We start from the raw sequence: 22,654 nt of genomic DNA, 5'->3' as shown, positions 1-22,654 counted from the left end.
AATGTCGGATCTCATCCCCCATTTACTGCCATAGGGAAAATAAATACTATGGGAGTCAGTAGGGGATGAGATCTGACATTCTTCCAAATATCTTCCAGCAGAACAAATAAATGTATACAGGAACAATCAGAGGGTGAGTAATTGATGAGAGAATTTTCATTTTTGGGTGAAGTACTGTATCCCTTTAAGTGTGAATGTTTGTTTAATCTTAATTACGATTATTTACATGACAAGACTGAATATTTAGCTGAAACCAATGATTTCTTGATCAAGTTTACTGTGGTATATTACTGTATAGCTTTTAATCATTCAATGTGTTTTCTGTTGAGTTTGTGCTTTTCCAGATGTGTCTCTCTACTGTCACGTTGCCATTAATGTGGAACCCACAACCTGTACAAAGAGTCAAAAGCCTACATAATTTTAATGAACGGATAATCCTTGATCTCCATTTATACCTAACCACAAGGAACATGCTACAGGTAATGTTTGATCTAAATTGATAAACGCATAATCTATGAATAATACATGTTATTGAGAAAGCCTTGTGGCTTTAAGGAGTACTGCAGAGTACACAACATAACACAAATGAGTTTCACTGATCTGTGGTGTTCTGTTTCCAGAGCTGTGTCCACCCATGTTATGCATTTGTGCCTTCTCCTGCTCTGCACTTTTAAAGCCCAATGTACGGTATGCAAACATCATGTCTACGATGGTGAATTTATGAAGAGATCTGAGTAAACTGGTTTGCTATTCTGTATTAGTATAAAGGTATATTTAAATTAACATTTTGTATTTAGTAGACCATCATACACTGGTTTGGCTGTGCTGCAGAATTTGTCCATGCACGACGCTGAGCAAGTTTTCCTTAATGATCTGGATTACCATCACAGGTAAATAACATTATTTATATTCAGGTTTCTTGCCTCTATCTCTATTCAGTATTTTTGTTTTAAGGGGATGTATTTATTATAGTTCTTGAAACAATGATGCTAAAACATCAAAATAAAATGTGTCCAAATCTTTGGGCAATACACAATAACAGCAATATGAACATGAATGACAGGGCCCGGTTGCATAAAGCATCTTAAGTGTAATTTTCCCTTAAGTATACCTTAAGTTTTACTTAAGTTATTCTCCTATTGTCTTTGGTAAAGGAAAATCACCCCCTAAGTGTCATACTTAAGGGAAAAACTTAAGGTGCTTTATGCAACCGGGCCCTGATCCTTATTATTACCTCAGGCTGTGGCATCTTGATGTTACTGATGATACATATCCCTCTACTGTGATCTACTGTGTGAGATATCATTAAGATCTAAATCTAAAATTACAGAGTTGAAGATGTTAACGTTAATTGTTAGTTTATTAATTTGTCTGTTTTTCTTTCTCTCAGGTGTCAGTGAAGCCTACATCAGTGCAGTGTGGCAGCTGATGGGCAAAAGGTAATTTCTAAATCTATTTTTTTTAGTGTTTTATTTGTATTACTTATTATTGCACTTTTTCAAAAAACAGACTGTGGTCCTGTCACCCTGCAGTACTGAAGGATCATACAACTGGGATTTACACAGCTCTGCACTGCATACAACAGTTAATGGACTTTCTCTTTATGGCTGATGTTAGGAAGAATGTTACTGACTGACAAATTCACCGTTCACTTACATACAAAAACACTAGTCAAAAAGCTAAGGAAAGACAGTCAGGAGGGTTTGGAAAATGATGGCGAGTAATCATGATCAAATATGATCACATATTACAGATTAAAATGGGCATTTTTGTTTGTCTAAATAAATTTATGCAGTGAGGTGGGCATGCTTTATTTCATAATTATTTTACTTTGTTAATGTTATACATATCACAATCAGATGTTAAATAAAATGTATTGTCATTTTGTGTTTTATCTGAAATGTTTGCATGTACGCAATAAATATTTAATGGAGAATAATGGTGGTGTGTCATGTGTTATGAAATGTTGTTATAGTATAATGTGTAATATAATAATAATAATAACAATAGTAATAATACTACTGAAATGGTGATTAAAAGGGGTTCCAAAAGGAACTCTGCTGGTTCTTTAATGCACCTTTAAGAGAGGGTTCAACTGGTCAAAGGTTCAAATAGGTTCAAAAATGAACCTTTAAGGTTCCCCCACAGTTGCAATCTCCAGGAACCTCAAAAGGTTCATTTTTTAACCTTTTCTTCTTAGAGTGTATATACCTAATATACCTGCTGCTATGACATTAATGTTAAAAAAAAGAAATATAATGAAAATATATAATGAATAACTTTTTATAAATTACTGTCTATTTTTTAAAGTTAATCTTCTGTAATGTTTTATTTTCTCAGTTTATTCAATTAGTGAGTGCCTAATGCAGCTTTAAGACCAACAAAAAGTGGACAGTTTACATAAATTATTTCTGCTCTAGTTGTCTTATCTCGTTGCTGACTGTATACTGTGGTCTTTAATACTTTCTTGGTACTTACATTACTGTGCTAATGTGGTGCTCCAGGTCTCACGTAACAAAAAAACTGGCAACATAAAATAGAGATAATGACTATGTTTACATGCGCACCAACAATGTGATTATTTCCAATAATCAGAGTAAGGACTTAATCGCAGTAACATGTTTACATGACAGAAGAACATCTCTTTGCTGCTGTTTACATGAAAGTTTTATTAGTCAGATTATTTGCTATAATACACAGCACAAACGATGATCTCAGATACAGTAGGTGTGTGTTACTGGCTATAGTTTTAATATATTCGTGTCAAATGCAAAAAACTGTTATGTGGCCGTATTTTTGGGGGGTTTTCGGCACTGTGATGAATATAGAAATATGATGGAAAATGCCTCCGCAACGGTGGTGTACTCTGTCATTGCATTCACATTGTTTCTGTGTGAAGATACAACACATTCTCACTCCCGACTCGTCACATATTTACACTCGGTCAGCGCCCCACGGCATCACTTTTGAACGTGCAGGGTACCCCTTTCGTGTCATTTTTCGACGAACAGGGAACTGCGTTGCTGTTTTCTAAATGCTCCAGAACGAGATGCATTGAGTCCATCAAACTAGATGCGGACTTGTGGACGCCGAATCCTGTTATATACAAATTTCATCTGGATGGCTGGTCTGCGTGTCTGCGTGAATGAACTTAACGTGCTACACGCGTGATGCTCATAAATTTGTCTGCGTCTGCGCTGAATGAGGACATGAACTTCACATCCAGAGTTGCTCTGAGAGTTTATTTCACGAACATGTTATTGTTTCAGTGAAGAAACAGACATACTAAAAAAAAGTGTCTTTCGACAACCTGCCAAAATAAAAGTCATAGGCTATTTAATAGTAAAAAAATAAACTAAAACTAATTTATATAAACTAAATGCATCATGCATAAGCTGAAGTTAGTTGTTTACCATTGAAATTATTCTTTCTTTTTTTATTCATGTTTCTTATTTATATATTTGTATTATATTGCATTTTGAATTTAATATGGCAATGGAATGTACTAAATGGGTTTAGTTTTCACAGATATTAATGTATGCAATTTCAGCAATAAAAACTTTTAATTGTTCTAAAAAGGAAACAAGACCCGTCTTATTTTCTCTTGTATATTTAGTATTGCTTTTTAATAAAGAAAAAGTACTTATTATCCGAATACCCGATTAATCGATGGAAAATCAGTAGAATACTCGATTAGTAAAAGAGTCGATAGCTGCAGCCCTCATGATCACATTAATCCCTTTGTGTTTTGTACATTATGCACGTAAACGCCGATTGCAAAGAAAACACAGATTTATGACTTAGTTTGACTTACCGCGTGCAGTTCATGTCCGGCATCTTTTAGCACTGGGACCGCGCCATCTATCAGTTTCAAAGGATCTCTAAATCCAGCGTTATATGCACCGTTTATATAACATCCATCACTGAAATGCCGTGAACAAACAGACACACCTAAACTTCACTATCGCAAGAATAACGAGCTGCAGCACAGCCCATCTTGACGCAGCGCGCACAATCTTGATGGTAAGCGGGTCTTGCTCGTCGGTTGGCTCGTGGGCGGGCTCTTTCGCCTTCGCCCTGCCGTGCTTTTCTGGAAGAATGGACAATAAAAGGAATAGGATCCCTGTGACGATCCTTTCAATAATGAAATACAACTGCCAATTGAGATGAAAAATTGGGGGAAAATCTCATGTTAAACAAATGAGTCAATATTTGTTTTTATGTTCCTTCCAGTTTAGCTTTTAATAAATATTTATTAGAAAGTCAGAATGTATATTTGTGTTTTTTTTAAAAAGGTTGAACATTAGCCTAACCATTAAGTAATCTCAACAGAATAATGCCTTGCCACCACCTACTGGCGGTATTACTTTTTATATTTGATAGTTTCATAGGGCCTCATTAATCAATCTAACAAAGAAACGAGCAGATCCATGCGCAGAAATCATTTTTACTGGATATTTAATGGGTAAATGCGGCGGTTGAAATCAATCGTAATTTACATATCATGCCCCAAAAATTTAGAGTGTAGATGCCTCGCCCTTACATTTTGCGACATGGAGAAACGTAATCCGGCCAAAAAGAGGAACTTTTCTGATTTAGAAATTAAAGTTTAACCTTAAAAAGCGGAATCAAAGGTAGTAAAAAAACTGTTTGGAAAGAGATCACTGCTGATGTAAAGTGAAAAATTAAGACAATTAATATGGCCAACTTCACATGTAAAGCTAAGTAAACTAACAACTCCAAGTTTGGAAGTAAAACAGTTTACAGATAAGCATGTGCAGTTGATGTTAAGCACCGATTCTTGGGATTTCTCCAGCATCAGAGTTGCCTAACTCAGGGTTTCTTTTTCGTATTTGACATTTACACGTAAAACATATAAATTAGGGATGACACAATTCTCAATATAATATTGAACCGTTCGGTACAACCTTCACGGATCAATACGTGTAAGTGAACTGCGGTTTTCCGGTTAAATAAATCTTTACATTTATTCAATACACCAGGAATTTGTAGAAGTTGATTTTTGCTTAAAGACCATAAAATAAGTTAAATAAAGAGAATTTCAGTAAAATCGTTTTTTTTTCTTAACTTTTTACTGTTCCTGTCACATAAGCATAGAACAATGAAAATACACTTTAATGTGCAAAGCCATCAGAACCGAACCAAAAACCGTGGGTGAAAAACGTCTTGGTTACGGATGTAACCTCGGTTCCCTAATGGAGGGAACGAGACGTTGTGTCGAACCGACAGAATGGGGTTTGTCTTGAGAACATATCATCTTCTGAGTATTTAGAAAAGGCCAATGAAAATTGGCGAATGAAATTTGCATGCCGGACTCCTCCCCGGATGTCCGGATATAAGAGGGAAGCCGGCGTGCTCATTCATTCACCTTTGGTCTGAGGAGCCTTAAGCATCCTCCCCCGACCGCTGGGGTGGGCAGCCAGTGTTGTGGCATGAGGGACACAACGTCTCATTCCCTCCATCAGGGAACCGAGGTTACATCCATAACCAAGACATTCCCTTTCTGTCGGTCTCTCGACGTTGTGTCGAACCGACAGAATGGGGTTCCTATGGAAGACGCCACAGCACTGAGCCGCGTCACAATCTCTAGCGGAGCGACGTTGACTGGCCTGGGCAAATCACCTTGGTCGCCCATAGAGCGAGGTCGGTGGCGGCGTGGAGTTCCTGCATAAGCGCTGGGTCAGTCTTACCCTCGTGGAGCTCTCTCAACGCCCTGGCCTGGCAGGAGCCATAGCGTGGAGAGAGGAGGCAGCTTGGTCCGCTGCAATGTAAGCTCTCGACACCAGAGATGCCGAGACCCCACATGCTTTGGATGGGAGTCAAGGTCGAGCCCCCCCCAGGTGGCCGCCGTCTACGGGCACAAGTGCACCGCGGCGGCACCACCTGGGGGACATCGACGTATGCTCTAGCTGTCTCAACCTCGAGGGAAGAGAGGGTGACAGAACTTTGTTTGACGTGAAACGTGCCGGAAAGGGGGCGTTCCAGGTCTTACTACGTTCCTCATGCACTTCCGGTAAACACGGCACTGGGGGCAGGCGGGAGAGGCAGTGCGAGCACTGCAACCCAACACTCACGGCGGCCCGGGAAAGCATGGCTGACATTTCGACGTCCGCTTCTTCCTGGGATCGACCCCCCGAAGGAGGGAGCCCGAGGAATCGTCGGAGTCGGATGGCAGTACGTCACCCCCCGATGCTGCAAGAGACATCTCATCATCACGCATCGTGTCCGAATACGTGATTGAGGAATAAGACGGTGGGACCGTCTCCTGGGGAACGGTCAGACGAGCGAGACGAGGTGCAAACGGTCCGTGAGCCAGTGGCTGGAGGATTATCACTAACAGTAATCCTCATATCACCCTCGCTGCTTGCCGTAGCGGACGGCAGGGCCGTAGTCCTGCCGCCACGGAACGGGGAGCAAACGAGGTGGTGGCTGAGTCCCGTGGGAACACAGCCACCCGTGACGCAACGTCTGAATCATCACCGCCCGCAGTGCGGGCAGGACGTATCCACAACGTCTGCCCCAGCGTACTGGAAGCAGGCATCGTGTCCGTCCCCCTCCTCGATGAGTGTGTTGCACCCATGAGAACAGCGGGACATGCCACGCTGGAGAAATTTGCTCTTTTAGAAAGGAAATTTGCTCGAACACCTCTGGAACTGCCGAGACGCCCAGGGGAGAGTCACTGCAGGAAGGGACCGTCCACTGTCCACGTCGTAGATTCCAGCAGAAAAATGAACTCCAAAGATCGTAGAGAAGCTCATCAGATGCGTAGGCTCTTAAGAACAAAAGGTGAATGAATGAGCACGCCGGCTTCCCTCTTATACCCGGACATCCGGGGAGGAGTCCGGCATGCAAATTTCATTCGCCAATTTTCATTGGCCTTTTCTAAATACTCAGAAGATGATAGGTTCTCAAGACAAACCCCATTCTGTCGGTTCGACACAACGTCGAGAAACCGACAGAAAGGGAACCGAGGTTCGTATTAAACTGTGGGTGAGCTGTATTGTTGCATCCCTAAATATAAATGCATTTCTATAAATATGACACACTATTTTGTTTGTGTATATCAGTTCCAGCTGAATTTAGCTCCAACCAGCCCTAATGTTGTCTGTACTTTAGCGTTGGGCCGATAGACGATGCCATCATCCATCGCCAATGGCTGATAGACATGACGATGTTGAGCCAGCATCGTGATTCCAACAAATGTTTCACTTCACTTTCATCACGTGACGCTCGCTGCTATGTGCTGCAGTCTGCAAATCGCGTTATAAACAAATACGAACAAAGCTAATGGGCATAAATCCTCACACTGTACAGATCAGACTGGCCTGACTTTAGAATTGTGGAGCTTGCGCTGTATAAAGAGACCACGAAGTTTGCGCAGCTCGCGTTGTATAAAGAAGACATGCCTCACTTTATAACTTTTTTAAAATATAACATCAGAATAAGAATACAATCTAGCCTCACTTTATAACTGTGAAGCTCGCGCTGCACAGATGACACACGCCTGCAATTATAACTGCCCAGATCGCGCTGTATAAAGATGTGTCTCTGCGCAGCTTGTGCCAGACGCACAATGCCGCAGGGCGATGTCATCGTCCATCGTGATGTTTCACTGTAGCCATCATCCGATGGCAATCTGGTTGACATCGCCCAACCCTACTGTACTTATAAACGATACTTTTTTATGGTATACAGTAAGACAAATTTTCACTTGAAATTTGTTTTGGAAAAACTAAGCTCATTTGGAAAAACTTTGCTCATTTCAATTACTAACCTATAAAATCCATACAATTAAAAATTTGTTTAATAACCTTAAAATTATTAGTTCAAAATGCTGTGAGGAATACCCATAATCCTTTGCGCCCAAAAATCGTTATTATTTATGTTGATCAAAGAATATGAACTAAGGGGATTTAAATAGCTGTTAATATGTCATGGCTCTGCTTCCTTAGTCATGTTTTTCTTGGTCCTGTAGCAGAGCCATGACAAAGTCTTTGGTTATGTGTGGAGAGAAACATATTATTGTCCATTTGACATTCTCCATTGTCAATTGTCCATTCTCTCCAGTGTCTTGTCATTGGCCCCATTCCTCTCGTTTCCTCGTTATCTTTCCCTGAGTGTTTAATGTCCCACACCTGCCCCATGTCGTTATCCCTCGTTTGTCTCCCCTATATATACCCTCTTGTTTCTTTGTCCTGTGCTCTTGTATTATGTATGTGCGTGTACGTGCGTTGTTCTGGATTGTGTTGTGTTCCTGTTCCTTGCCTGTTTGTGTGCTTACCCGTGTTCCTGTTCCTTGCCTGTTCGTGTTTTGTGAGTTTTGTGCCTTGTATTATTTTAAGATGTTTGGTCGTGTCCTTGAGTTCAGTTTATTTGTCTTGTTTTCATTTTTGCCCCCTCGTGGGAAGTCTTTTTGTTTGATATTTATTTCTTAGTTTGGTTTTTCCCCATTGTGGGTGTTTTTGTTCTGTTTGTGTTTAAATAAATATATTTGTTAACCCCTTCATCGCCGCTGCCTGCGCTTGGGTTCTTCCAGCCGGTCACCGTGACATAATAACTGCAGATTCTGTTGATTTTTTTTTTTACTATGCTGCAATATATTTTCTGCGACGGTATTTTGTTTCACATATTCATCAAAATAAAAAAATCAATATCAAAATCAGAATCGGAAAGAGCTTTTTTCGCCAAGTGCGCACACACACACACACACACACACACACACACACACACAAGGAATTTGTTCTGGTTACAGGAGCTCTTAAACACACAGTATACACATAGCACTAGAAATAGAAAATAATAGAAAATAAACATGAGGCTAAGAGGATAAAAAATATAAATTATATGCAAAGGTGCAGTTTAGTTATTTGCAAGTGAGCCTAATAAGTACTGTATATTACACTTGTATACTGTACATTTTTATAACCATAAGAAATTATAATATGTATTTACATAAAGTGCAACTGTCTGTTATGGTTTTCAAAAGCATGCAGTTAATGAATTCAACATTTTAGGTTCAGTTGACATGAGCACCAAGTTAAGTAAACTTTAATATAAAAGTATTGGAGAACCAGTAGACTGGTAGTTTACTCAACCCCTTATTCTGTTTAGGTAGACTTAACTTAAACGCTATGGTTTGTGAAATGTGTTTATGAATGATCAACAATCTATCCAGAGAGAGGTTTTTAAATAGCTTACTTATTTCCTTTTTACATGACAACGTCAACACTGTTGCTGCTTAGTTACACTGGCAGATCCGTCATGGCAGACCAAATTAATTGCAGATGATGGTTTAAAATAATACAGGTTAAAGTTTTAACCCACGATCATTCATCTATGCAACCCACCCTCAGAATCAGTTTTATTCACCAATTGTGCATATATACATATGGAATTTTTTGTGGTAACAGAAACTCTAAGTACTGGACATTATTTTTTTTCATTAAGATTTAACATCAACATTTGATTAATGACCAATACTGACCTTATTTGTAATAAAGAAATGTCATTGATTAAGTGTCAGTTTGCTATATGGGTTTCTATTATTAACTATCTGTTGAGCTCACATTTGCTAACCAAATGGAAACGTTAACCCAGTTGGTTTCATTTGACAGTTTTACATAATAGAATTAAGTAACCTATCAATTTATATAATAGAATTAAGTAACCTATCAATTTATATAATAGAATTAAGTAACCTATAGGCTTTTTCTGTATTAATGCTAGGGCTAAACAATTGATTGCAATTGTAATACCACACCACCATGAAATGTAAATATTTACATTTACCATTTACCAAAGTAGAAAATATTAAAATGTTAGTCAACGGTGCCCCAGAATGGTTTGGATCGGAGCTGTTTTCAGTTTAGACATTTATTTAGTCTAGGACTAGTGTTAAGCCCTGTATGGGAAACCACCTCAAATTGTTTAATTTCGATCTGGGGATCTAAATTAGGCAGGGAATTTAGGTTAAAAGCATAACACATGAGAGATGCTTACCTCTTTGGATAAACGAGTAAATACATCCCCACCCCTGAGAAAATCCAAAATTAAATAGAGTTTCCCTTCTGTCTGAAAGGCTGTAAACAAGAAGAAACAGAATCAAAAGCACACAGAGAAGTCACTTTCTAGATGTCACTTTGAGACTAAACAAACCTGTCAAATTAATCATTTTGTGCATTTAACAAACAAACCAATAAGATATACTGAATACACACGGAGTGAATATGAAAGTTCCCTATCGATACTTCACTCGTACTGCGTAGCAGGACGCTATGGGGAAAACTCCTTTTTCTTTGATGACTGAAGCTTTACAATAACGCAGTGAATACTGCACGGCCATTGGTGCTTGCCAACGGCAGCGAAGCTGCACGGACCTATGGCGATGGTGCCCGCCAAAATGGGCGGGGCTTATGGCTATATAAGCAGACACATCACCGTAGGGTCCTCAGATTTCTTCTCCTTCAGCGACGACTTCTACCTCGCTACTCGGACTGATAGCTTCGCCGTCGGAAAAAGCACTGCAGCGGACTGGACCTCTCTGCTCAGCGATTCGCTGGTCTCAGCAGCGCCGGTTCCTGTTCTCTGCCGCCATCCGGCGAACTCTAAAAGAGCAATTTTTCTATGAGCAAATTTCCTGCGGCGTTGTTGCAAATGCCGCGCCGTCACTGTCATTCGTGTGGGATATCCCTGCACGCCGCTGATGGTCACGGCGAGTGCGTCTCATGTTTGGGAGTTTCCCATGCTCAAGACGCACTCAGAGAGACGGAATGCCCTCATTGCGAGAACATGAGTCTCTCCTCTCTGCGCTCGCGGATAGCTTTCTTCTCAGAGAGCGAATCCGCTTCTCGATCCCTCCCGCTTCACTCTACGGAGACGAAGCAGCGGGGTAGAGGAACTAAGCGCTCGGGGAAGCGCGAGCTCACGTCCCCTCGGCGTGCCTCGCCTTCTCCACAGAGAGAAAATTCGCCGGTTCGTTTCTCCCAAGCCGACCAGCGTCCGCCGGCAGTTTGGTCGTGTCCTTGAGTTCAGTTTATTTGTCTTGTTTTCATTTTTGCCCCCTCGTGGGAAGTCTTTTTGTTTGATATTTATTTCTTAGTTCGGTTTTTCCCCATTGTGGGTGTTTTTGTTCTGTTTGTGTTTAAATAAATATATTTGTTAACCCCTTCATCGCCGCTGCCTGCGCTTGGGTTCTTCCAGCCGGTCACCGTGACATAATAACTGCAGATTCTGTTGATTTTTTTTTTTACTATGCTGCAATATATTTTCTGCGACGGTATTTTGTTTCACATATTCATCAAAATAAAAAAATCAATATCAAAATCAGAATCGGAAAGAGCTTTTTTCGCCAAGTGCGCACACACACACACACACACACACACACACACACACACAAGGAATTTGTTCTGGTTACAGGAGCTCTTAAACACACAGTATACACATAGCACTAGAAATAGAAAATAATAGAAAATAAACATGAGGCTAAGAGGATAAAAAATATAAATTATATGCAAAGGTGCAGTTTAGTTATTTGCAAGTGAGCCTAATAAGTACTGTATATTACACTTGTATACTGTACATTTTTATAACCATAAGAAATTATAATATGTATTTACATAAAGTGCAACTGTCTGTTATGGTTTTCAAAAGCATGCAGTTAATGAATTCAACATTTTAGGTTCAGTTGACATGAGCACCAAGTTAAGTAAACTTTAATATAAAAGTATTGGAGAACCAGTAGACTGGTAGTTTACTCAACCCCTTATTCTGTTTAGGTAGACTTAACTTAAACGCTATGGTTTGTGAAATGTGTTTATGAATGATCAACAATCTATCCAGAGAGAGGTTTTTAAATAGCTTACTTATTTCCTTTTTACATGACAACGTCAACACTGTTGCTGCTTAGTTACACTGGCAGATCCGTCATGGCAGACCAAATTAATTGCAGATGATGGTTTAAAATAATACAGGTTAAAGTTTTAACCCACGATCATTCATCTATGCAACCCACCCTCAGAATCAGTTTTATTCACCAATTGTGCATATATACATATGGAATTTTTTGTGGTAACAGAAACTCTAAGTACTGGACATTATTTTTTTTCATTAAGATTTAACATCAACATTTGATTAATGACCAATACTGACCTTATTTGTAATAAAGAAATGTCATTGATTAAGTGTCAGTTTGCTATATGGGTTTCTATTATTAACTATCTGTTGAGCTCACATTTGCTAACCAAATGGAAACGTTAACCCAGTTGGTTTCATTTGACAGTTTTACATAATAGAATTAAGTAACCTATCAATTTATATAATAGAATTAAGTAACCTATCAATTTATATAATAGAATTAAGTAACCTATAGGCTTTTTCTGTATTAATGCTAGGGCTAAACAATTGATTGCAATTGTAATACCACACCACCATGAAATGTAAATATTTACATTTACCATTTACCAAAGTAGAAAATATTAAAATGTTAGTCAACGGTGCCCCAGAATGGTTTGGATCGGAGCTGTTTTCAGTTTAGACATTTATTTAGTCTAGGACTAGTGTTAAGCCCTGTATGGGAAACCACCTCAAATTGTTTAATTTCGATCTGGGGATCTAAATTAGGCAGGGAATTTAGGTTAAAAGCATAACACATGAGAGATGCTTACCTCTTTGGATAAACGAGTAAATACATCCCCACCCCTGAGAAAATCCAAAATTAAATAGAGTTTCCCTTCTGTCTGAAAGGCTGTAAACAAGAAGAAACAGAATCAAAAGCACACAGAGAAGTCACTTTCTAGATGTCACTTTGAGACTAAACAAACCTGTCAAATTAATCATTTTGTGCATTTAACAAACAAACCAATAAGATATACTGAATACACACGGAGTGAATATGAAAGTTCCCTATCGATACTTCACTCGTACTGCGTAGCAGGACGCTATGGGGAAAACTCCTTTTTCTTTGATGACTGAAGCTTTACAATAACGCAGTGAATACTGCACGGCCATTGGTGCTTGCCAACGGCAGCGAAGCTGCACGGACCTATGGCGATGGTGCCCGCCAAAATGGGCGGGGCTTATGGCTATATAAGCAGACACATCACCGTAGGGTCCTCAGATTTCTTCTCCTTCAGCGACGACTTCTACCTCGCTACTCGGACTGATAGCTTCGCCGTCGGAAAAAGCACTGCAGCGGACTGGACCTCTCTGCTCAGCGATTCGCTGGTCTCAGCAGCGCCGGTTCCTGTTCTCTGCCGCCATCCGGCGAACTCTAAAAGAGCAATTTTTCTATGAGCAAATTTCCTGCGGCGTTGTTGCAAATGCCGCGCCGTCACTGTCATTCGTGTGGGATATCCCTGCACGCCGCTGATGGTCACGGCGAGTGCGTCTCATGTTTGGGAGTTTCCCATGCTGAAGACGCACTCAGAGAGACGGAATGCCCTCATTGCGAGAACATGAGTCTCTCCTCTCTGCGCTCGCGGATAGCTTTCTTCTCAGAGAGCGAATCCTCTTCTCGATCCCTCCCGCTTCACTCTACGGAGACGAAGCAGCGGGGTAGAGGAACTAAGCGCTCGGGGAAGCGCGAGCTCACGTCCCCTCGGCGTGCCTCGCCTTCTCCACAGAGAGAAAATTCGCTGGTTCGTTTCTCCCAAGCCGACCAGCGTCCGCCGGCATCTGCTGGCGGCATGGTCTCGTTTGGCGGAAGCGAATTCGAAGAAGACGACAGCATGTCGTTAGCGGCTTCAGACGGGGAGGAGCTGTCGGGTTCGGCTTTCGACCCCGCCCCCCTGCCGTCTATAGAGCACAGCGAACCCGCGCCGGGTCTGGATTCCGAGCTTTTCTGTGTCCTTACTAAGGCTGTGGAGGAGCTGGGCTTAGAGTGGTCCTCTCCGGAGGAACCCGCTCGCAGCCGCCTGGACGAATGGTTCCTGCCGGGGCGCCGCCAAGCCCCTCGTCAACGAACTTAACCGTTCTTCCCGGAGGTTCATGATGAACTCACCAGGTCATGGCGCGCTCCCTACTCAGCCCGTCTACAACCCTCTTCTTCCTCCGCTCTCACCTCGGTCGACGGCACGGAAGAAAAAGGATATCAGAAGCTACCTCCCCTGGATGAGTCGGTGGCCGCACATCTGTGTCCGCCTCGGCCATCGGTTGGACGGTAAAAGCGACCCATCCCTCCAAGCCATGCAAAACCACCTCGGCCCTCGCTAGATGCGCATTCTCGTCCGCCGGCCAGGCGGCTTCAGCACTACATTCCATGGCAGTGCTTCAAGTGTACCAGGCCAAACTCCTCCAGGGCATGGACGGGTCCGGTACAGATATCGCGCCCTTCAAAGAGCTGCGGAGCTCGACGGATCTCGCCCTACGCGCCACCAAGGCCACGGCCCAGGCGATAGGCAGATCAATGGCCAGTCTCGTGGTGCTCGAGTGCCATCTGTGGCTGACGCTTACAGAGATCAAGGAAGCAGACAAGGTCCCCTTCCTCGATGCTCCAATATCCGCTACCGGCCTCTTCGGACCAGCAGTGGAGGGTTTTGCGAAACGCTTCACCGCAGAAATCTTCGCAGGCCATGAAGCACTTCCTGCCCAAGAGACCCGGGTCCAGACCTGCGTCGGCTCGCCCCAAGCCAACACCAACTCAGCAGCCGGTGAAGGCCACGCCCCCCGCTGCCCAGAAGGTAACAGGAGCTGAGACGCGTCAACGATCTCGCTCCGGGAGACGTTTCCCCCACCCTCAGCGTCAGGGACCCCGACCAAAAATCACGCTGGACCCTGCGCCTCAGGCACCATCCTGAGACCGAGGAAAGGAAGAGGAAGGGACCGTGTCTCGCTGCGGCTGGACCTCCTTCAAAGAAGGCTCTTTTGTTCGCCCAAACACCCCGTTCTGTTCCAGGTGCCGGCGAAAATGTGTTTTTGTTTCAAAATGTGAATGCCGGGTCTGTTCTAACGCCCGCACAACCCACTGCTGTTATAGCGGGCACTTATATAAAACACAAACATTGTCAGAAAAAGAGCAACCTTCCTCTTCCACTCTCCACAGGAGTCAAGCCCCCGAAAGGCGGCATACCTCCCCAATGCATTCAACCCCTTGCCATACGGGCCGAGGCCTGGCGGGCCATCCCCGGGATATCGGATTGGGTAATGGGAATAATATCTCAAGGATATTCACTCCAGTTCGCTCGCAGACCCCCGCGTTTCCGCGGGATGATTACCACCCGAGTCCAGAGCGCGAGTTCACACGTTCTGCGCACGGAGTTGGTGAACTTACTGGACAAAGGAGCCATAGAACCGGTTCCTCCAGACCAAACCGATTCGGGCTTTTACAGCCGCTACTTCCTCGTACCCAAAAAGGATGGCGGTGTCCGCCCCATCCTCGATCTCAGACATCTGAACCGCGCCCTTATGAAACGGCGTTTCAGAATGATTACACTGAAACAGATCCTCTCGCAGATATACCCAGGGACTGGTTCTTCTCCCTGGATCTGAAAGACGCATACTTCCACATCCAGATAGCCCCCCATCACAGACGATTCTTGAGATTCGCCTACGAAGGGGTTTCATATCATTACATGGTCCTTCCATTTGGACTGTCTCTAGCTCTCCGCACTTTCACGAAGTGCATGGACGCGGCTCTATCCCCTCTCAGGCAGACGGGAATCCGCATTCTGAACTACCTCGATGACTGGCTTGTTCTAGCACAGTCAGAGGAAGAGCTAAGGTCCCACAAGTCCCTCCTCCTCAATCACCTGGAATGCCTGGGACTCAGAATCAACCTCGCCAAAAGCGCTCTGTCCCCCAGCCAACGGATTTCGTTCCTGGGGGCGGTTTTCGATTCGAACCGTCTGACGGCCAGAATCACGCCAGACCGTGCCCTATCCATTCAGCAGCTCTCGGCCTCTTTTACGTCCGGAGCGTCACGCTCCCTCAAGGCGTTTCAGAAGATGCTGGGTCTCATGGCCTCCGCATCTCAAGTACTGCAGTTGGGTGTTCTTCGGATGCGTCCTCTGCAGTACTGGCTGAAACCGAGAGTTCTGCCTCACGCTTTGCGTCTCGGACTCCTACGCATCTGGGTGGATCAGGTCTGCGTAACAGCTCTAGCCCCATGGAGGGATCCTCTTTGGTTGGAGCAGGGTGTGCCCCTGGGCACCACATGCAGATGAAAGGTGGTCACTACAGACGCCTCCAAAACGGGTTGGGGGGCTCTGTGCGATGGCACACCGGCCTTCGGCCACTGGTCGATTCAGGAAAGGGGCCTGCACATCAACTGCCTAGAAATGCAGGCAGTATGGCTGGCTGTTCGCCACTTCCTGCCGGTCTTACGGGACCGCCACGTCTTAGTCCGATCAGACAGCATGACAGTGGTGTCCTACATAAATCACCAGGGAGGCCTCTCCTCAAGACGCCTTTTCTCCCTGGTACTTTGCCTCTTGGAATGGGCTCAGTGCAATCTGCGCTCACTAAGGGCAACTCATGTGCCAGGCAGACTGAACCAGGGAGCAGATATGCTATCTCGGAACAACGTCCCTTCAGAGGAATGGACGCTCCACCCCAAGTCGGTTCAGAAAATTTGGGAAGTCTTCGGCAAGGCAGAAATCGACCTTTTTGCCTCCAAAGACAACACTCATTGCCCAACCTATTTTTCGAAGGACAGGGATGCTTTGGCCCACAACTGGCCCAACCGGCTCCTCTATGCCTTCCCCCCGATCGCTCTCATACCACAGACGATCAGGAGGATCAGAGAACAGGCGCACAAGGTGCTGTTCGTAGCCCCACTCTGGAAGAACCAGCCCTGGGTAGCGCAAATGTCTCAGCTGCTCGTAGCAGCCCCGTGGCCTATTCCCCTGAGACGGGACCTCCTCTCTCAGGCAGGCAACACGATTTGGCACCCCCAGCCAGAGCTGTGGGATCTGCACCTTTGGCCTCTCAACGGGAGCCTACGGTCCTCCCCGAGAGTGTCATGAACACAATATCACAGGCTAGAGCTCCGTCTACTAGACGACTCTATAACCTCAAGTGGTCTGTCTTCTCCACCTGGTGTACAACCCGCGGCACAGACCCAGAATCCTGTGACATATCACTAATTCTGTCCTTCCTACAAGAGCTGTTGGATAAGGGCCGCTCCCCTTCCATGCCCAAGGTCTATGTGGCAGCAATTGCAGCCTCTCATGCCCCCATAGCGGGCCAAGGAGTGGGAAAGAATGACTTGGTCATTCGTTTCTTGAAGGGTTCCAGGCGGCTACACCCCCCTCGCCCCCTCACCGTTCCCATATGGGATCTGCCCACGGTGTTGAGAGCTCTGAAGGGCCCTTCCTTCGAGCCTCTACAGTCTGCGGACCTCCGTCCCTTAACACTTAAAACCGCTCTGCTGCTAGCATTAGCATCGGTAAAACGTGTGGGCGATCTACAGGCGCTCTCTGTGAGCCCCTCCTGTCTTGAGTTTGGGCCTGACAACTCTAAGGTAGTCCTCAAACCTAGACATGGTTACGTACCTAAGGTGCTCTCTACTCCATTTAGAGCACAGGTAGTGACACTTTCCGCGCTCCCCTCCTCCGAGCAGGACCCGGAGCTGAATCTGCTCTGTCCAGTCAGAGCGCTTAAGATCTACATTGAGCGTTCCGCCCCATTCAGGCAGTCGGAACAGCTTTTTGTCTGCTTTGGCAACCGCACCAGAGGGTCTCCGGTCACGAAGCATAGACTATCTAAATGGATAATTGAGGCTATCGCGCTGGCATACTCTTCCTTGGGCCTTCTATGCCCCACGGGAGTTAGAGCCCATTCTACTAGAGGTGTCGCCTCTTCCTGGGCATGGTCTAGCGGAGTCTCCATAGCGGATATTTGTGCGGCGGCCTGCTGGGCTTCGCCTTCCACATTTACCAGATTCTACAGTCTGGACGTTCCGGCCTTACAGGCCCGGGTCCTTTCTGCTTAAGACTACTGCTGGGCTGGGGTTGCCCTCAACCACACCAGCACCTAGCACACTACTGGGACGATTAACCGGATTAGGCCACCTATTAGCTTGGCTTTTCCGCCTTCCACAGGATTCCCTGCCCCATACCTATCCTCGAGCCACGGCTTCGGGATTATATGATGTTTTCGTTCCACTTGTAGCACGGCGGGATTATACTTGTTCCCCATAGCGTCCTGCTACGCAGTACGAGTGAAGTATCGATAAGGAACGTACTCGGTTACTAACGTAACCTCGGTTCCCTGAGATACGGGAACGAGTACTGCGTTCCTGGCCGTGCTTACAAGCTGCATATGGTCGTCGCTTCAGTCGAAGTAACCTGATGACCCTACGGTGATGTGTCTGCTTATATAGCCATAAGCCCCGCCCATTTTGGCGGGCACCATCGCCATAGGTCCGTGCAGCTTCGCTGCCATTGGATCAAAGTTTTACTTTGCAAGCACCAATGGCCGTGCAGTATTCACTGCGTTATTGTAAAGCTTCAGTCATCGGAGAAAAAGGAGTTTTCCCCATAGCGTCCTGCTACGCAGTACTCGTTCCCATATCTCAGGGAACCGAGGTTACGTTAGTAACCGAGTACGTTTATTTTGTGTTAAATATGAATGAGATCAGTCTTCTATAAAGTCCTACCATAGTGCAATTTCACAATGAAAGGATGGTTGACTTCCACCAGAATATCTCTTTCCATCTTTGTGCGAACTCTGTCCCTCACTGCAATACAACATACACATATGATGAATAAACAAAAACGTAAGAGCAATGTGTTGGCACACCACTCTAAATAAAGAAACTCACCTTTTAAAGAGGCCTTTTTGAGCACTTTCATTGCATACAGCTGGCCAGCATCTGGACCCACTAACTTCCGCACAAGAAACACCTGAAAATCAGGACAGTTCACAGGTCATCTCGCAGTTCCCACAGACAAGAAACTACATTTATACAAACCAATCTTGATAACATAACAGTAAAAAACTGATCTCAGAGCATGCGACATGAATAAATTCACAAAAACCTGTCAAAACGTCCACATTACTGTATTGTGAAAAATGAGTAAATAGTAGGCAAATATCATTTGTTGTCTTTAAAGTCACCCTCTGGTGAAAAAGTTTTTAATGTTGCTTATATGTCAATGTGGTGACATAGATGTTTAAAGGAGTAGTTCACTTTAAAATAACCCCCCATTGACTTTCCATTGTAGGAATAAAAAGTACTATGGAAAGTCAATGGGGGATTATTTTGAAGTGAACTACTCCTTTGAGGACAGCGCATAGACTCAGCACTGAAACGATCACTGTTTCAGCTCTCAGTTTCACTTTCGGTTTCAGCTTTAGCAGCACCTGGAACTGCCGAGTGCATCCGAGCTGGTGTGAATGAGTGGAGGCGGGGATTAATTTGCATATTCATATCTATGGTCCGAGCTGGTGCGATTGAGTGGAGATGGAGCTAATTTGCATTAAATGAGGTAAGGGTGCAGAGTTACATTCAAGTCATTGGTGCCATATGTCGCAGCACTGCCCACTGAGCCATTAGCTCCGACACAAATCATGTTCATGGTTGACAAACTTGTATAACCACTACGTTATAAAACAAGCCAACAGAGTTGCTTGATAGAAACAACAACAGACTGCCGTGCTAGGTGCAATCACTACTATTTTGCATTTTTTGAGATTCACTGTTTTGACCATTGGGTGTATGGGACTGTTTACTTTCTTCGTCATTGTTGTGCATGTTTTATATAACACCGTCAGTGACAGAAGACTCGACCCAAAAATCAATAAGTTTTGAAATTTTGATATCAGGTGGATATCTAAATGTTTTACTTCAACTGTGGAATCGAAACTGGGAAGCAGAATTGGAATCACTAAAATTCAAATGATACCCAACCCTACTCACAGTAGAAAATGCTTCTCAGTTGATTAGCATGAAAATCAGCCAATCACAGTGCATAATGTCACTACTGGCACATAATGAACATGTAGGCACATTTTATGACTCGTAGTCGCACCAGTGCGCCTAAACATCTTTTCATGGTCGCATAGACTAATTTCCTAATTTTTTTTAGGATTAACTTCTGAAATGGTCGCTATAGAGCCCTACAGTACAAACGCACATTGTGATCAGAACGACTCGCAAACAAATGACTCATTTAAACCGATTCTTGTACACAGTTGAAACTATTCAGTCACTAAGTGAATCTATAAGAGATCAATAAATCATTCATAGCTCAGTGAACCACAAGAGAACGCAGGATCTGAATAAGCTTTGCCCATTTAATAAGGTTAATTCAGCTAGCTATTGTGGGCTGAAAAGTTAGTTAAAAGGGACAAAAGCTTATATCTGATTTAAAACAACTTTTCTGTTTGGTTGAATTAATTTTATGTTTTATAAAAAAAGTTTGATTTTTGAGGGTGAGCTACAGTTGGCTCTGGTATGTTTGGCTGGATCATTGAGGATGATTTCTCCTGTCTACCGCCCACATTGGTCCCACCCAGCTCTCCTTTATCTCCGCTGGACCCGTCCAGCTCTCCTTCATCTCCGCTGGACCCGCCCAGCTCTCCTTCGTCACCCAGCTCTCCTTTATCTCCGCTGGACCCGCCCAGCTCTCCTTCGTCACCCAGCTCTCCTTTATCTCCGCTGGACCCGCCCAGCTCTCCTTCGTCAACCAGCAGCTCATCTCCAGCCTCTAGAAGGATCCGGCTCAGCCTCCCACGCCCTCCTCCTCTGCCTTCACCCGTCAGTCCATTAGCCTTGTGTCCACAAGCCGCTGAACCTCAGCTCACCCTCAGCACGCCAGTACCGGTGGGTCAGATGAGCTGATGAGCTTCGGGCTCTTCAGCTGCCAGCCACCATGTGGTTTAAGGATCGCATGTCTCCACCTTCAAGACCCGGACTCCACCACGGCCCTTCGACACATCGGCTCCACCTTGGCTCCCTCTTCTCCACCGTGGCTTGTCATCCCACCAGCTCCGCCGGGTTCCCTCGTCACTCTGGCTCCGCCTTAGTCAGTCGTTCACCTGCCTCCACCTCGAGACTTCACTCCTCCGACTTCACCTCGTCCCTCCGTCCTTCTGGCTCCAGTGGCCTCCTCGCTACGGCTCCACCTTGGTGCTTTGTTGCTCCGGCTCAAACGCGGTCTTCCGGATCTCCACATCGGTCATCTGCACCTCCTTGTCACCCTGGCTCTCCATCTGTCTCTACCCTGGGCTACACCAGGGTGTTTTCACATACAGGTGCATCTCAATAAATTAGAATGTCGTGGAAAAGTTCATTTATTTCAGTAATTCAACTCAAATTGTGAAACTTGTGCATTAAATAAATTCAATGCACACCGACTGAAGTAGTTTAAGTCTTTGGTTCTTTTGATTGTGATGATTTTGGCTCACATTTAAGAAAAACCCACCAATTCACTATCTCAACAAATTATAATATGGTGACATGCCAATCAGCTAATCAACTCAAAACACCTGCAAAGGTTTCCTGAGCCTTCAAAATTGTCTCTCAGTTTGGTTCACTTGGCTACACAATCATGCGGAAGACTGCTGAACTGACAGTTGTCCAGAAGACAATCATGGACACCCTTCACAAGGAGGGTAAGCCACAAACATTCATTGCCAGAGAAGCTGGCTGTTCACAGAGTGCTGTATCCAAGCATGTTAACAGAAAGTTGAGTGGGAGGAAAAAGTGTGGAATAAAAAGATGCACAACCAACCGAGAGAACCGCAGCCTTGAGAGGCTTGTCAAGCAAAATCGATTTTTGCATCATTTAGCATCAAGAGCCACCACACACAGACGTGTCAAGGCATTTGGCTACAGTTGTCATATTCCTCTTGTTAAGCCATTCCTGAACCACAGACAACGTCAGAGGCATCTTACCTGGGCTAAGGAGAAGAAGACATGGACTGTTGCCTAGTGGTCCAAAATCCTCTTTTCAGATGAGAGCAAGTTTTGTATTTCATTTTGAAACCAAGGTCCTAGAGTCTGGAGGAAGGGTGGAGAAGCTCATAGCCCAAGTTGCTTGAAGTCCAGTCTTAAGTTTCCACAGTCTGTGATGATTTGGGGTGCAATGTCATCTGCTATTGTTGGTCCACTGTGTTGAAAACCAAAGTCACTGCACCCGTTTACCAAGAAATTTTAGAGCACTTCATGCTTCCTTCTGCTGACCAGCTTTTAAAAGATGCTGATTTCATTTTCCAGCAGGATTTGGCACCTGCCCACACTGCCAAAAGCACCAAAAGTTGGTTAAATGACCATGGTGTCGGTATGCTTGACTGGCCAGCAAACTCACCAGACCTGAACCTGATCTGTCAAGAAATGAGAAACAAGAGACCAAAAATGCAAATGAGCTGAAGGCCACTTCAAAGAAACCTGGGCTTCCATACCACCTCAGCAGTGCCACAGACTGATCACCTCCATGCCACGCCGAATTGAGGCAGTAATTAAAGCAAAAGGAGCCCCTACCAAGTATTGAGTACATATAGAGTAAATTAACATACTTTCCAGAAGGCCAACAATTCACTAAAAATGTTTTTTATTGGTCTTATAAAGTATTCTAATTTGTTGAGATGATGATGATGAATTGAGATGATGGTGTATTGGTGGGTTTTTGTTAAATGTGACCAAACTGAGAGACCATTTTGAAGGCTCGGGAAACCTTTGCAGGTGTTTTGTGAT

At 44.3% G+C, this 22,654-nt stretch overlaps 2 protein-coding genes across 3 annotated transcripts in view; both read right to left on the bottom strand.

The window, feature by feature from the left end:
* rps6kal (ribosomal protein S6 kinase a, like) overlaps nt 1-10,097 on the bottom strand; it is a 128,101-nt gene extending 118,004 nt beyond the window's left edge. Inside the window, exon 1 of one of the 2 annotated variants that reach the window (XM_057349128.1) lies at nt 10,021-10,097. The gene's annotated coding sequence lies outside the window, so the exon portion shown is untranslated. The remainder of the gene's footprint in view (nt 1-10,020) is intronic. The other variant, XM_057349127.1, reaches the window with a different exon arrangement.
* Nucleotides 10,098-12,431: 2,334 nt separating this feature from the next.
* The window catches only part of LOC130564246 (ribosomal protein S6 kinase alpha-6-like), a 47,569-nt gene continuing 37,346 nt past the window's right edge, over nt 12,432-22,654 (bottom strand). The window contains exons 3-5 of the mRNA XM_057350193.1: nt 18,779-18,860; nt 18,614-18,694; nt 12,432-12,763 (exon numbers count right to left, since the gene is read on the bottom strand). Coding sequence (XP_057206176.1) covers nt 12,654-12,763; nt 18,614-18,694; nt 18,779-18,860 — 273 coding nt within the window. The 3' untranslated portion in view covers nt 12,432-12,653. The remainder of the gene's footprint in view (nt 12,764-18,613; nt 18,695-18,778; nt 18,861-22,654) is intronic.

Source organism: Triplophysa rosa, linkage group LG13, assembly GCF_024868665.1.
Source record: "Triplophysa rosa linkage group LG13, Trosa_1v2, whole genome shotgun sequence".
In the NCBI taxonomy this organism is placed as follows: Eukaryota; Metazoa; Chordata; class Actinopteri; order Cypriniformes; family Nemacheilidae; genus Triplophysa; species Triplophysa rosa.
This window is presented reverse-complemented; position numbering and strand designations above follow the sequence as displayed.